The following is a 16014-nucleotide window of genomic DNA, read 5'->3' as shown; positions in this document are numbered from 1 at the left end:
TGAATGAACACATGTGGAGTTATGTACTTAACAAAAAAAGGTGAAATAACTGAAAACCTGTTTTATATTCTAGTTTCTTCAAAATAGCAGAGTGAAGGCAAAGGGGCCAACAAGTGCTAAACACCTCTGGGAACTCCTTCAAGACTGTTGGAAAACCATTTCAGGTGACTACCTGTTGAAACTCATAGAGAGAATGCCAAGAGTGTGCAAAGCAGTAATCAGAGCAAAGGGTGGCTATTTTGAAGAAACTAGAATATAAAGCATGTTTTTATTATGTAACAAGGTTTAAACTAAAAAGAAATTGATATAATATAAATTTTCATCCCATTATCATTTCATTCTATAAAAGTGTTAAACAGGGTCACCAAAAAAAACATGTCTTGGTTTTACACATCATATCACTCTAGAAACAGAATAAAACTCAACAGCCTTTGACCCAATTGTACTTTGTGGTTCTGCTCCAAGAAGGAGGAAGAGTTAGAGAAACAGCTCTAGTGATGATCAGTGTTTGAGCATTTTAAAATATACTTTATAATTGCATATGTTTAACATAAATTCATGATTCATGCATTATTTAAAAGAAAAAAAAATCAAAAATCATTGCAAAGACTTTTTAAAATATTTATTTGTTTCAAATGAAATCATAATCTACAATCTCTTCATTAAAAATATACTGTATTTAGCCATTTTAAGTTATGCTTAGTCTTTACTTACAGCTACATAAAAGCATTTATTCTGACATGTAAGCTCCTACATACAGGTTCAAAAAGCAATAAAGCATGCATTTTGGTATGTTTAGTGTTCTTGTATAAAAAATAATAAATACATTAACCATACAATAAATTCCTTCTAGTAAGGGAAAATTAATAAGAGATTGAGAACTGCTCTTAATCTCTAATATTTATTCAAAAAGTGCATCAGAAGTCACACAAAATGCACCATAAAATTCTATTTAGATCTGAAGCACTCAACACAAAAGTTGGACCCACTGTGAAACATAACCAAGACATAAATAAAAGAGCACCCAGTGCTGCTCTGCCTTCAGTTATTAAATTTCATAACTGCTCATTATTATTTTATACATTGTATTGTTTCATATGATTTGTACTTTTAGCTTTACTGGTTTATATTACTTCAGAAATATATTTATTTTTATATTCTGGGATTTACAGTGACTGTCCCAAAATGAATGTCTCTAAGTCTTTTAAACATATATATATATATATATATATATATATATATATATATATATATATATATATATATATATATATATATATATATATATATATATATATATATAAAAGAAAAAGATATTTTGGGTACATAGAGTCATTATTATTATGTATAAACATCTAATACTTGGAATGCTCATTTGGAACCATGACAGTAATAATGAAAGGAATTGTCATTTAAAACTTTGTAGAAATATATCCACTGACTAATTCATTATTGAACCCAGGTAATTCAATTTACAGCCAAATGGACTAGAAATTCTCCCAGCATTACTGGTCACAAAGGAAGAGCCAGTCCTGGATGGGGCATTGGTCTACGGAAGAGTTCACATCCACGGGAACAGTTTAGAAATGTCACTTAACCTAATAGTCATGTTATTGGGGTGTGGGAGGAATACTGGAGTACCTGGTGAAAAACCACAGCAAAACAGTTTTCAGACAGAAATTCAAAATCAGGTCTCTGGAGCTGTTTGGCAACCCCTGTGATGTCCCCAATACAGGTGCCAGTCATAAAATTAGAATATCATGAAAAAGTTGATTTATTTCAGTAATTCCATTCAAAAAGTGAAACTTGTATATTAGATTCATTCATTACACATAGACTGATGTATTTCAAATGTTTATTTGTTTATTTTTAATTTTGATGATTATAACTGACAACTAATGAGAGTCCCAAATTCAGTATCTCGGAAAATTAGAATATTGTGAAAAGGTTCAATATTGAAGACACCTGGTGCCACAGTCTAATCAGCTAATAAGCTCAAAACTCCTACAAAAGCCTTTAAATGGTCTCTCAGTCTAGTTCTGTAGGCTACACAATCATGGGGAAGACTGCTGACTTGACAGTTGTCCAAAAGACGACCATTGACACCTTGTACAAGGAGGGCAAGACACAAAAGGTCATTGCTAAAGAGGCTGGCTGTTCACAGAGCTCTGTGTCCAAGCACATTAATAGAGAGGTGAAGGGAAGGACATGATGTGGTAGAAAAAAGTGTACAAGCAATAGGGATAACCGCACCCTGGAGAGGATTGTGAAACAAAACCCATTCAAAACTGTGGGGGAGATTCGCAAAGAGTGGACTGCAGATGGAGTCAGTGCTTCAAGAACCACCACGCACAGACGTATGCAAGACATGGGTTTCAGCTGTCGCATTCCTTGTGTCAAGCCACTCTTGAACAAGAGACAGCGTCAGAAGCGTCTCGCCTAGGCTAAAGACAAAACTGCTGCTGAGTTGTCCAAAGTTACAGTATGTTCTCTGATGAAAGTAAATTTTGCATTTCCTTTGGAAATCAAGGTCCCAGAGTCTGCAGGAATAGAGGAGAGGAACAGAATCCACGTTGCTTGAGGTCCAGTGTAAAGTTTCCACAGTCAGTGATGGTTTGGGGTGCCATGTCATCTGCTGGTGTTGGTTCATTGTGTTTTCTGAGGTCCAAGGTCAACGCAGCTGTCTACCAGGAAGTTTTAGAGCACTTCATGCTTCCTGCTGCTGAAGAACTTTATGGACATGCAGATTTAATTTTCCAACAGGACCTGGCACCTGCACAAAGTGCCAAAGCTACCAGTACCTGGTTTAAGGACCATGGTATCCCTCGCCTGACCTTAACCCCTTAGAAAATCTATGGGGTATTGTGAAGAGGAAGATGCAATACGCCAGACCCAACAATTCAGAAGAGCTTAAGGCAACTATCAGAGCAACATGGGCTCTCATAACACCTGAGCAGTGCCACAGACTGATCGACTCCATGCCACGCCGCATTGCTGCAGTAATCCAGGCTAAAGGAGCCCCAACTAAATATTGAGTGCTGTACATGCTCATACTTTTCATGTTCATACCTTTCAGTTGGCCAACATTTCTAAAAATCCTTTTTTTGCATTGGTCTTAATTGATATTCTAATTTTCCGAGATACAGAATTTGGGACTTTCATTAGTTGTCAGTTATAATCATCAAAAATAAAAGAAATAAACATTTGAAATACATCAGTCTGTGTGCAATGAATGAATCTAATATACAAGTTTCACTTTTTGAATGGAATTACTGAAATAAATCAACTCTGTCATGATATTCTAATTTTATGACCAGTACCTGTATATAAGTACATTGGCATATGTACAGTGCACTAAGATATAATGTTTCTATTAAATGTTATTTGGTGTTTTACTTATAGTACCATATAGTATTTGTCAATATGTATGGCACCCAGTTAGCAGAAGTATGATACATAAAGTAATGAATTAGCCAGAGAATATTCTTATTTTTCAAAAAGCAAAATAAAAATATCACACCTCACTATATTTTACTCCATGTTAGACTTCATGGCAGCTCTTAAAATGTTAACTCCAATGTTCAACCATCCAACAGGAAACAATAGCAGAGAAAAATGTTCTACTTCAGGCTTAGGCATTGACCATCACTCACCATACTATTGTCCAATATTAACTACAAAAGCACACTCTTTTTCCTTCCTATGGTTATATTTACTTTCACTTATTAATGACTAAAAATAGTCTAAATGGAGCAGAGCTTTACAGTTTTAGTCATAAGAAACAAAGTGTCTGCTCTAACTATTTGATTAAGTTGGAAAAACATCATTTAACATTTTACAAAACAAAGGACATACTCTTATATTTGCTGCTTGCATAAGTTTGCCTTCCGTGATAACATTACATTACATTACAGGGTAATGGGCTGTATTGAGCACACAGAAGGAACTAACCCTGATTGAGGCATCTGGCCATCACTGAGCTTATTCACACACACTGGGCCAATTTTGAATGGCCAGTCAACCTAACTGGCATAACTCTGAGATGTGGAAGGAAAACTGGAGTATTCGGTGAAAGACTCATGCAGACACTTCACACAGAGTGCACTAGCTCTGGACATTGAATGCAGGGTGCTAATTTCTGCACCACCTACACTTATGGTATAAAATGAAGCTTCTACATACTCCATTTTCATAAATAAAATCATATATTTGTGCTTTTTAAGTTGAAGTTTCACAGTCAGAAGCTAGCTTTGTAGTGAATAAAAATGATGACATGCTCTCACAGTTATAAATGTGAAATGGCTCCTTAAATCTGAGTGCAGTCATGTGTTACATGGCAAATAGAGAGAGGAAAATAATAAATGATGACTGCTTTGAATGGCATATATTTCAAGCCTGCATCTCAGTCTGGTCACAGTAAAATGATAATCTGTTAATTATAAAAATTGGGCAGAATTTTTCACAAAAAGGACTGAAGGAAAATTTGCATCAAAAGTTATTAAATATCATAAACATAAAATATAAAAGCTAATTAATGTTCAGTCCCAATCAAAACCAAACTTTGCGCCCATAAATGTGTAAACTTACATGCAAATTAGCATATTGGTCCCAGTCAATTTTGCATCAGTGAAGTTGTTACTCCTCATCCAAGTTATTACAAAAATATTCTGCTGTATAGAAAGTAACAGTATGAAAAGAATATATCCTGTTCCATTAAACTAGTTGCTATTCTTATTATTCATGGAGCTCCTCAGTTTTACAAAAATGATGGTAGCATTGTCAATTTACACATTAGAGGATGGTCCATATATGTCAACATGAGGAGCATCAGTAGGATGCAGTTGGACAAGTCATGATGCTCTCTCACAGATGCACTGAAGGTACTACCAACAAGGAATGGCCTTAAATCTGGAAGTAAATATAATTACTCTGAATAGTGTGGGTCTAGACCTTATAAGATTGTTAAAAAAAGTTACAAATTTTAACAAACTGTTATGAAGATGTAATGTAAAGTAATCTACACAGTGTAGAGAACATATAGCTTTTTTCATGCGTTTCACTCTTTGTAGTGCAGGCTTTAGCTCCTGATGCCAGTAGGTTGCAGTTTACAGGTCATCACTTTCCACCATCCCTGCTAAAATCTCAATGAGATTGTCGAGTCCCCAAAGATAGCCATCTTCTCTGTTTCCCTCTTGCCAGGCAACACGGTGACTTAAGACTTGCCCATCTGGCAATGGGGTTGTCTTTCCAAAGTCAATCATCCACACTTTGGCTTGTTCTCGTTTGTCATGGACAAAGAGTAGGGAACTGCCTATCACCTGTGAACAAGAAAATTTCCACTTTAATCACGTAGTTATTTTGTCATTAAGATAGAACATCATAAACTTCATCTTAAAATCGTTTAATTTACTAGTTTCTCAAATCCCATCGTAACTAAAGTGGCACATTAAATGCTTTGTTTTGTATTTCATCTTCTATGTGCTCTATGTATGTGAATCACTACGTGCTTCCGCGCTTTCTCTTTCTCCGACAGGACACAGAATCCATTACATTCGTGATATTACAGCTCTCTGAATAATTAAAATACTGAGATGTATACGTGATATCTTTTTCATGATGATAGGAATGAAAGCATGTTATTAAACATGGGAACACGGTGGCACAGTGATTGTTCATGTCTCACACAAGATGCTTGCTGCACCATGTGCGACCTTCAATGAAATAATTTATTGTAGCAGTACTGTCTTTTTCAAACTTACTAACCCCCAATTCCTGCCCTTACTTTTCTTTCTCCAAATACCCAATCGCCACACAATCAGCTCTGTTATAGACGTTAAGCCATCTGTAAGCTTAGAACAACGATTCTTCAAAACTTTTAAGGAACATTGAAATATCTTCATAGGATGTGTTTAATTATTCTATCCATTTATCCTTCCAGTGTTGCACCAGTCCAGCAAGAATACAGCGCGAGGCAGGAACAATCCGTGAACTAGCTAGCGCTGAGGCACTGTGTCCTCACATGTTTAATTATTAACAATACAGATTATTTAAATGAAGTTAAAGTTTTATCTGTATAATATAATCAACATATTTTGCTGCATTTCATCTTAAAAATTATATCGTCATCATATATAAATATGCGCTTTATAAAGTGGCGCAGGTTGTGCAATATTATAACTGTAGTGCAAGTTTACAGTCAGGTGATTGTACTTGTAAGTACAAACAGTTCTAAAAGGAGCACTTGATGGACTGATTGACTGTGTTTAAAGTTGTTGGGATGAAACTGTTTCTGAACCACGAGGTCCGTACAGGAAAGGCTCTGAAGCGTTTTGCTGTGGCTGATTCAGTATGTGCTTGATGCTGTATACCGATAATTCTTTCCGATCAGCTGCTGTGATTCCACACTCAGATACAGTGATATAAATACACCGAGTGGTGCAGTGAGAGTAATATGGAAAAAGATGATCCGCTGTGGCAACCCTTAACGGGAGCAGCTGAAAGAAGAAAAAGAAGGTGCAGTGAGAGTAACAACGCTAAAGCAGCTATGGTATTTGGAATACTATGGCTATTCTCTGGACCATTATATTGTTACGAGTTAATTACAATCAGATGCATTACACTAATAAACAATATGCAGTTAGTTTCAGTGTATTTATAAAGCCGCAGCAGGAATATGGATCTAAGAAAGAAAGGGTAACCACACAGGAACAGTAGCACTGCTTTGACGCTGGGTGCCGCCAGTCTGCAAAACCGAGCGCAGAACTTGCATACGCCAGGGTATGAGGTACCGTGAAAATGTGTGTGGCTTTATGCCAAGTTTAGGTTTTATACATTGTGATTTGAGCGTGGAAATGTTCGTTCACAACATTTCTGTGCATATGCACCATTTATACTTGAGGCCCCTGGTCTTTTATTTCCCTTGTAATATTCCCCAGAGAAAACATGTCTCATAACATAAGGAAGCTGAAGAATGAATATTAGACTTGATCATCATTTATTTCTTGCAGTCACCATGGGACAAAATTGTTGACCCTGCCCTTGGAAAGGTGCTCAAACAGGCACAGGGGTCAACATTCAAAAATTTAAAAAGGATATATATGGTCAAATATACAGAGTACAGTGAAATCACTAGGTACAAATCAGAGTCTGCAGAAGTGTCTCTGAAACAATGGACCAACTATTTCACAAATTATAGCAGTGTGTATTTCCCATGAAAGTGTTGCGCAAACTCTGAGAATGATTCTGGCTGAGGAAACTGCAGCATTAATGTAGGGCTCCAGAGTTACTGCTGTAAGCCAGATGTTCTCCATTTTCAGTGAGAAGATGTGTTTGCATTTTATACACCACTTTAATGGTGAGTGTGTGACTAATGACCACTCTTGGCCACTCCAGTTCTTGATTTTCACAGACAGAATATGAGAGTTGCTACCCAGGATTAGTGGGTGTCTTGTGGAAGGTTGCATTTCTGTAGTTTGTCTGCTAGGCTTCTTTGGAAGTGATCTTCTAGGTCCATTGGAGTCATGTGTGACATAGCTGGGATGAAAATCAGTACCTCTGTAAGGCGTATGTATAGCAGTACCCAAACACTGAAATGGGTCTAACTTCAAAACTTCTTCGTCCTTTTCATCTTTTCCTACTTCTATGTGGGATTGTGCGCCTTCTCCAAACAGCTTCATCCTGAACCTCCTTCCTTCAAATCTTTTATTTTTTCCATCCACCCCCACTTTGGCCTCTCTTCTTTTCTTTTCCCCTTAGGGCTCGTTTACACAGTGAAAAGGTGTATTTTGTGACTAAAGTGAAAGTCTCGTAGTTTACTTTATCATTAAAGTAGACTGTCGTAAACCCGGTTGTTAATCGCCATGTGCTTCTGGGGCTTCCTCCTGACCTGACAGCAGCAGCAAACAGCAATAGATCATCACAAAGAACACATTAAATGTATGATATTCCAACTCTCTGCTCATTTAGAATCCTTAGATTTATACTGGATATCACTTTCATAATGAAATGCATTAAAGTATGCTACATTTTACAGATAAATCATTCATTTCGTTTAAATAATAAATACTGTTAATAATTACACACATGGGGGTGACACGGTGGTGGAGCGATAGCGCTACTGTCTCGCAGGGATTCATGTAGCTGGTGTTCCCTGCCTGGAGTTTGCATGTTTTCCTGGTGGGTTTCCACAGTGTCCTCCAGTTTCCTTCGAAAGATATGCAGATTTGGGGATTTGGTGACACTAAAATGACACTAATGTATGTGTGTCTTGTATTCACATTGCGATGAGCTGAGACCCTGTCCAGGAATTGTTTCTGCCCAATGCTAGCTGGAATGGGTGCATCCCTGGATTGATGGATTTAATCATTGAATATCCTTTCAGAGATATTGCGGCAAGGTGTCCTCGGAATTTAATGCTTGTTTCAGGTAATTCACAACACAGTGATGCCGAATGCTTTCTCACCGTGATGATATCTCGCACTGCCACCTGGTGGAATCTTCCAGATTTACGTAAGGTACGCGCGCAAGTATAAACAGTAAAACGCTTGTGTAGCAGTAGCGTCCGCTGGAGCATGCGTCACGTGAAGTATAAACCTGGCCTTACTTTTGTTGTACCACTGATTGTCTAATTTCTTATTCTGTCCTTTTTTTTAACTCCACACATCATCTCCACATTCTAATTTCTGCAATATTTTTATGCTCCCTTTACTGTCCATGTCTCATCACTAGGAGTAAACAATTTTTTGCAATTTTATAATAAAATGAAAGTTGTGTAATATTTAGTACAATAGTGGTCCTTTTTCAACATTATTATACTGGCTTGAAAGCCTTTGTGATATTTTCAAAGCCTCTGGCATTTTATTCTTTACATATACTAGCCTTATTTACTGTCCTATTGTGGGCATTTAGCCACATGGCTTGCCAAACAAGCATTGTTACGGTGTCATGGATGTCAAACTTGATGCATACTAGAGTTTTAGAATCATTTACTAAAAATAAAGTTTACCTCATGAGATTTAAAAAAAGGAGAAATTTCCAGCGCTGATCTTACATCCTTTAAACGGTTAACATAACTAATCTAGAAAAGAAACATAAACAGTTACTCATTTTAGATACATCTACATTTAACTGCAGCCATTTAAAGAAGCATATGAACCTGAAGCCTGTTATCAAAATCATACCAATAAACAGTGTCACTTTTGAAAAAGGGAAAAAAACGAGTGTCACTTTTCCTATGTTACATCATCCTGCTCACTTAAAAAGAGAAAGCTGGAAACTGGAAACTAAAACTGGTGTTTGGTGAGAATGATAAGTAAATATGTGGTGGGTTAGAATGACATAAATGGTGTGAAATTATTATTGTCTTTGTAATCAAGATAGGATGCATGCAAACCAACTGGATACAGCTGGTCTTCCCACATAACTGTTCAATCCATAAAAATGTCATATGTGCTCACAATGTTTTTAAAGCCAGTGTGATTATGTGTGCTTGCAATTGAGCAGAAGAATAATCAAGGCTAAAGTTTGAAGTGAGTTTGAAAGAAGCATAGTAGTGAAGGTCAAACCCCCAGCCCAAAAACGAATGACTATAACAAGCAAAACATTGTCACACGTGTATTAAGGATAGGAGAATCATCCAGCCAATACACTCCTGTTGTCAGAAACACTCTGTTGATTAACGTAGTTGATGCAGTTTGACAAAACTTGTGTAACACATGGGGTACAGTCAGTCAACAAAGAGCTGTGTCAATCCTTGTTCTATATTTCAGAATGCACAACATGTTTAAAATGTTGGGGCTTAGTTGGTGATGCCAAAGTGAAAAAGTGAAAAAAACAGTAAATGTTGTTGCACTAAACTAAGGAATGCAAACACTAGAGGACTGATAAATCATAGGGCACTTGCAGCTTTATGTGTTATAAAACATCCTCACTTGACAGGACAGTTTTTGAGAACAGACTTGGCTCATCCCAATTCTCCATCCTACTTCTATCAACCTATTGCTCTTTATCGATTTTCCTGGGTGTGACATTAGTTATACTTAGTAGTAGTAGTGCTCCTATCAGTAGCTCCTTTCCCACAATGCTTTACAGGTAAGTTATTGTAGTTATTGTTTAATAAGGCCTGTTAGGAGACCTTCTTATCTCTCATCTAGTTAGTGCCTATTATAACAGTTTTGCAACCGCTTAGAAGACCGATTCATGATTTCTTAAGAACACGCAATGCTACTAATAGTTATTCCTAAATATCCAGCATCTTAGCAAGTTACACTTTGACATTTACCAGTATATTTTGGTTTCCATTGACAAAATCTCTAAAGGCTTCAATAACTTGCTGTTTGCTTTTTGTCTTTTTAAAGTCCCTGTTTACTGTGCCATCTTCTTTCTGCAAAAAAGACAAGAAAAATGACTAGGGATGAATTAAATGGAAATGAGAATACTTTAGTTAATTCAAGTCTTCAAAATAGAATGGTGGTTACTCTTGCTCCAGCACAGTCATTATTTGTTTGGACCCAGAACATACCAAGACACATGCTTTTGTTTATTGACCTTAGTTTTTAGTAGCTTTATTAGTTTGTTTGATAGTTATGTAAATGAAAATACCTTTAGGGTTACAGTACTACACAACAGACAACCACTTCATGTTATGTTCTCAGTGAAACGTATTTAATTGCATAGATGGAAAGTAACATTTATGCATATTTTGAAATGTGCACTAAAGCCAACTGTGTAAATGTTGCAATGCTTGTCAGTCAAATGTGGAAAGAACTCCTTTTCATACGATTGAAAAGACCAAATTAAAAGAAGCTATAAAAATGATACCATTTTCTATTGAATGTATACAACTTTCAGCTTGCCAGGAGAGACAGTTTTGTGTCAAACAGACCTTTCTTCCATCTAACTCATGAGTGTCCCCTCATGATTATGGGAAGGTGGATAGATCAACCTACAGACAGGGTTACGATGTGTGACAGATGGCGGCCGGCACCATTACCCAGCTGGGATACCTCCAAGGTGAAAGAAAAGTCGGAGAGGACTTCCAGGGGGTGCTCTCTTCCCCGAGCTGTAATTTGGCAGCCACCCCTGGGTTGCAATGGCGTCTCGGAAATTACTATTTGCCAGCACAGCCCTGTTGGGATCTGTGGATGCCACAAAGGGGAGCTGTGGGAACTGCCAGAGCTGCAGAGCCCTACTTTGGGCTTCAGCCGCACCTGAGAGCAATTCCAGACCTCCCCAATGAATCACCTGGAGTGCTCCCTTGGTATGGCTTAAAAAAGGAGCTAGCCATTTCTCAAAAGGAGCCTAGAATCAGAGGATAAGGCTGGTGAGGCTCATACCTGGAAGAGAAAAGAGACAGCAAGGCTCTAGAGAAAAGGGACCCAGTTTTACTCTACTTGGAAAACTTGGCATCGGTCCTTACAGACTACTCTAGATCTGAGTGCTTTTTCATGAAATAAAGGTTTTTGTTGGGCTGAGCTGATGGCGTTGTCTATTTGTGTCGGGTTGGGGCAGCATGATCACCCTGGGTCTTTACAGGTGGTTCAACTTTCTGCAAGGGTTTGTTGGAAACATTTACAGTTTCACTGATGTGTGTTTTTTATATTTTATGTGGCAGGAAGAAATACAACTTTCAGGCCAAGTTCAATGAATCTGAATGCAGTGACACTGGATAAATGGAAAAAAAATGGAAAGTACAAAAAGAGAAGTGTTCCCCAACACTCCAGGTTTGCATTGACGTTGTTCTTCTTCTAAATAATCCTCATGGCAATCTTTCCCATTTCTAGTGAGGCATAATGCTAAATCACAAGCATAAGTATGAAGTTGCTGAAGAGTGTGGTAAATTACTCCTCGTGTGTCTCATTTGAGACACTAGTGCGTCATACAACACAGTGATTCTCAACCTTTATGGTTTTGTGACCCAATTTTTCCTCTCTAAGTATGTTTGCGATCTAAATTAGCATGCAAGTAAAAGCAGGGTTATCTCCCTAGGTATAATGAGTGTGAACATCTTAGTGAAATTAGCACAAATGTCAGAGCGGAGAGGGCCGAGCTGGGGGATATCCCCTTGGTGTGACAAGCGTACATGTCAATAAATATGATGATAACTTAGGAGACCCACTTTTGGGACCCAGTGGTCAAGAAACATTGATATAACACACAGAGAGCCTTAGGTAAAAAAGCATTTTTATTAATTCATTCTCAAATGCATTTAATCCATTTCAGGGTCTTGGGGTCTAGCTCTTGCCCAGGTAGCACTGGGTGCAAAGCAGAAAACAGGACTGTGCTGGGTTTGAATGCAATGCAGGATTTACTCACAAATATGCCAAGTGGATCAATTAATGCAGACATGGGGAGTACATTCTAACTACACACAGATCAGTGAAGCATGATACTCAAATTTGGATTTGAAGGTGGCAGTACTAAGCCACTGCACCAAATTTGCAACACTAAAGCAGCATGCTGTTTGATGTATTAATTGAAATGAGAAATGCAAATACATTTTTAACTATCCTTGCTCAAAATCTTTTTTTTTTATAAATAAACTAGAACATCTGCTTAATCATGTTTAAGCCAGAGGCCCATCCCTACACAATCAGACGCTAGACATAACAGTATATCAGCATTGTTAATGTTAAATAACATTTCGTGTATATAAAGGTATACATGGAGACACTTTTAAATCATTTTAACGCTATAACAGTTCATTAAACAGTGGAGTTTTTTGCACAAGAACCTCATTAATGTGGGTCCAATGTAGACACACATTGTGTTGACTGTGAAAGTAAAAATTGGTGTACCTGGACAAAAACCCATTCAGGCACAAGCTGGTTATGGGACACATGAGATATCACCACCCTTTAAAAAGGATGCTATTTATTATTTTAAGATATGTATACTTCAACATAATTCTGATGTTTACGACAAAATATTAAATAACAGATAAATGCATTATGGGTGGCACGGTGGCGCAGTGGAAGCGTTGCTGCCTCGCAGTAAGGAGACCTGGGTTCACTTCCCAGGTCCTCCCTGCGTGGAGTTTGCATGTTCTCCCCGTGTCTGTGTGGGTCTCCTCCGGGTGCTCCAGTTTCCTCCCACAGTCCAAAGACCTACAGGTTAGGTGCATTGGTGATTCTAAATTGTTCTTAGTGTGTGCTGTAGGTGTGTGCATGTGCCCTGCGGTGGGCTGGTGCACTGCCCAAAGTTTGTTTCCTGCCTTGTTCCCTTTGTTGGCTGGGATTGGCTCCAGCAGACCCCCATGACCCTGTAGTTAGGATATAGCGGGTTGGATAATGGATGGATAAATGCATTACATGCCTTATTGGGAATTATAAAAAGTGCTGCCCTAGCACTTTTTAAAAGTGGGGTGGAAAACAATAATGACATGAGCACATACAGTATATTTAAAGCTTTTTTACAACATCAGGTACATTTACTTACATATTTGTATATTTTGTACAGTTCTAGTACATGCAGGATATGTGATGTGGAGTCACACATAAAGTCAGCAGAGAGAACTAAACTGAGTTTATAAAAGTCCAACACTTTACCTTCTATATGACACTGGACGGATGACAAACCCTAATAAGTAATAAAATGAACAATCATTCGTACCTTGATGCCTTCAATTCGAAAACCCAATGTTGACGTAGAGCTGATTGTCTCTCTCCACTGCATGTAGCGAGGCTTGGTAACGGCCTGCTCTTCTTTCTCCTCTTTGGTTGGTGCCATTGGGTCCACCTCAATCATCTTTTGATACATGTCCTTTCGCAGGCTTGGTTTCTTGCGAGCTTTTGTTAACTCCTCCTCCAAATATGTCCTAAATTTAGCATAAAACATACAAAGTTGACTATACAACACATTTAGCAATCCTGACTTTTTATTACCTATTGTCTAAACTTTTGAGGATTTTGTGCTTGTCAGTATAGGTTTTTGATATTTTTTTTTCAGCAATCTGTAGCAACATATAAAGTAACCAGACTATTAGCAGTGTAAAAAAATATCGATACACTTGAATATTGCAATATTATGTTTTTTGATCAATTCTCAAAAGCATGGTATTGATTTTTAATTACTAGTTTACATTCAAAGATTCAAGGCACACAGTTCATTTTGTGTTGTGTTTAAACCCCTGATAGCAGCTAATATAGCAACATAAATTGAGACAGGAAATAGCACAAGGGTTGATGTATGTAGGCTTTCAATACTCAGGCGTGCGGATCTCGTAGACAATGTGGATTGTGCAGTGACAAACCGAGTTAACTAGAACATGACAACTGATGGCTGAATCCAGAGGAGTTAGACCGGCTCACACGGCGTACAGAGCGGAAGTGTGGGCTCATTTGGCTTTCCAAAACTAAGGAGATTGACACAAGCCATGCTGTCTGCAAATTGTGCCATGCCAAAATCAAATATTCGGGGAACACAACAAATCTGAGAGCATACTTATCAAGACACCATTGTGATGTACAGATAAAGAAGCAGCAAACGGCAAGCATTAAAAAAGTGGGTCCCTCTCAACTCACTATGGAACAAGTTCACACACCGAAGTTAGCCCAGACCTCAACTTGTACAAACAAAATAACTTGCTCAATACTCTATTTCATTTGCAAAGATATGCACCCTCAGAGTGTGTTAGAGAATGAAGGCTTCTGAGATACTGTATGGTGAATACAATGGAGCCTCATTACACCATACCCTCCCCACAACACATGACTGACATCGCTGTGCCCAAGTTGTACGAGGAGGTAAAAATGAAGGTACCACAGGAGACATTGTTACTGCAGAGTGGTGTTCTGAAAGCTGGACATGTTGACCAGCTCATTTTCTTCCACAAAATCCTTGACATTAAAAGATATGCACTGACATACATACAAACTGTAATAACGTGCAATCCAAGTTTAAGACCTGAAAATGTCCACTATCAATATATACATATTTTCTTACATTTGTTTAATATTTTCTTTAGGAATCTTGCAAGCACTTTTAATTTTCACTGATATAGGCAAATGTAGTTCTTTTTTACAGATTGCAGAAATTATAGTGTTATGATGTTGGATGTTACAGGGACAATGCATTTTCTTTTATTATGTACTTGAGACTAAAAAATTTAAAAATGGCTTACATACTACAATAGAATGTGAACCTTTAAAGCAGAATTTAATGTATATGCTATCTGAACGTATATGTAAAACTTTGATTTTTTGTAATTTTCTCAATTTGTTTACCTAAAGAATCCTGCAAGCACTTTTATTTTTTACTGATATACTGTAATCAAATGTTAATTCAGATTACAGTGCTATGATGTTATGCATTTTCTTATAAACTACTTGAAACATAGAGTGGCATACTGTGAACCTGTAAAGCAGGATCAAAAAGTACAGTGATTTTTTAGTGATATAGGAACATATTAATTCCTTTCCTCAGATTACACAAAAGATATTGCTATGATGTCTGAAGTTACAGGGACTGTCGATAAATCCAGTTGCAGATCCCACTGTTCTGATTGCATGAAAATGTAAACTTTTTTTTTTACTCAGATTTTATGCATATAGCGGTGTGTTCTTTATACTATGATAGTTTTCCTAAAGTTAGATTTTTAAAAAATTGCAATATATCACCTTGCTTATAGTATTGCAATATATCGCAATATACTGAATTGCAACCCCAGTATTATGATACGTATCGTATCGCAAAATTCTTTTCAATACACAGCCGTACAGACTATACAGAATTTTGCCCTTACATCCTCTTTTGACACTTTTGTTTGAGTCCATATCTTCCAGACATGTTTAGCAATAGTAATTTTCTAGTATTAGTTTATTTTTTTCTTACTGCTACCTGTATTTATTTACTGTACAGGATGCTTTTTATGTAAAGTAGCGTACAAAAACAACTTGCTCAGGGTTACACAGCCTTAATGTTCACAGTTCAAAGCCTTAGTAACTAGACTGCACATTTCTGAACATTTTTTAAATAAATAATTTGTTTTCCCTTTTCATTTTTAGACTGGCACAGTGG

The 16014-nt window shown here is 37.3% G+C and overlaps 1 protein-coding gene across 2 annotated transcripts in view; it reads right to left on the bottom strand.

Moving 5' to 3' along the window:
• Window positions 1-3271: 3271 nt before the first annotated feature.
• The window catches only part of LOC120525711 (inositol-trisphosphate 3-kinase B-like), a 160674-nt gene continuing 147931 nt past the window's right edge, over window positions 3272-16014 (bottom strand). For both annotated transcript variants that reach the window (XM_039748248.1, XM_039748247.1), the window contains exons 5-8: window positions 13609-13813; window positions 10280-10381; window positions 9005-9076; window positions 3272-5318 (exon numbers count right to left, since the gene is read on the bottom strand). In XM_039748248.1, the coding sequence (XP_039604182.1) occupies window positions 5106-5318; window positions 9005-9076; window positions 10280-10381; window positions 13609-13813 (592 nt within the window). In that variant the 3' untranslated portion in view covers window positions 3272-5105. The remainder of the gene's footprint in view (window positions 5319-9004; window positions 9077-10279; window positions 10382-13608; window positions 13814-16014) is intronic.

Source organism: Polypterus senegalus, chromosome 3, assembly GCF_016835505.1.
Source record: "Polypterus senegalus isolate Bchr_013 chromosome 3, ASM1683550v1, whole genome shotgun sequence".
In the NCBI taxonomy this organism is placed as follows: Eukaryota; Metazoa; Chordata; class Cladistia; order Polypteriformes; family Polypteridae; genus Polypterus; species Polypterus senegalus.
This window is presented reverse-complemented; position numbering and strand designations above follow the sequence as displayed.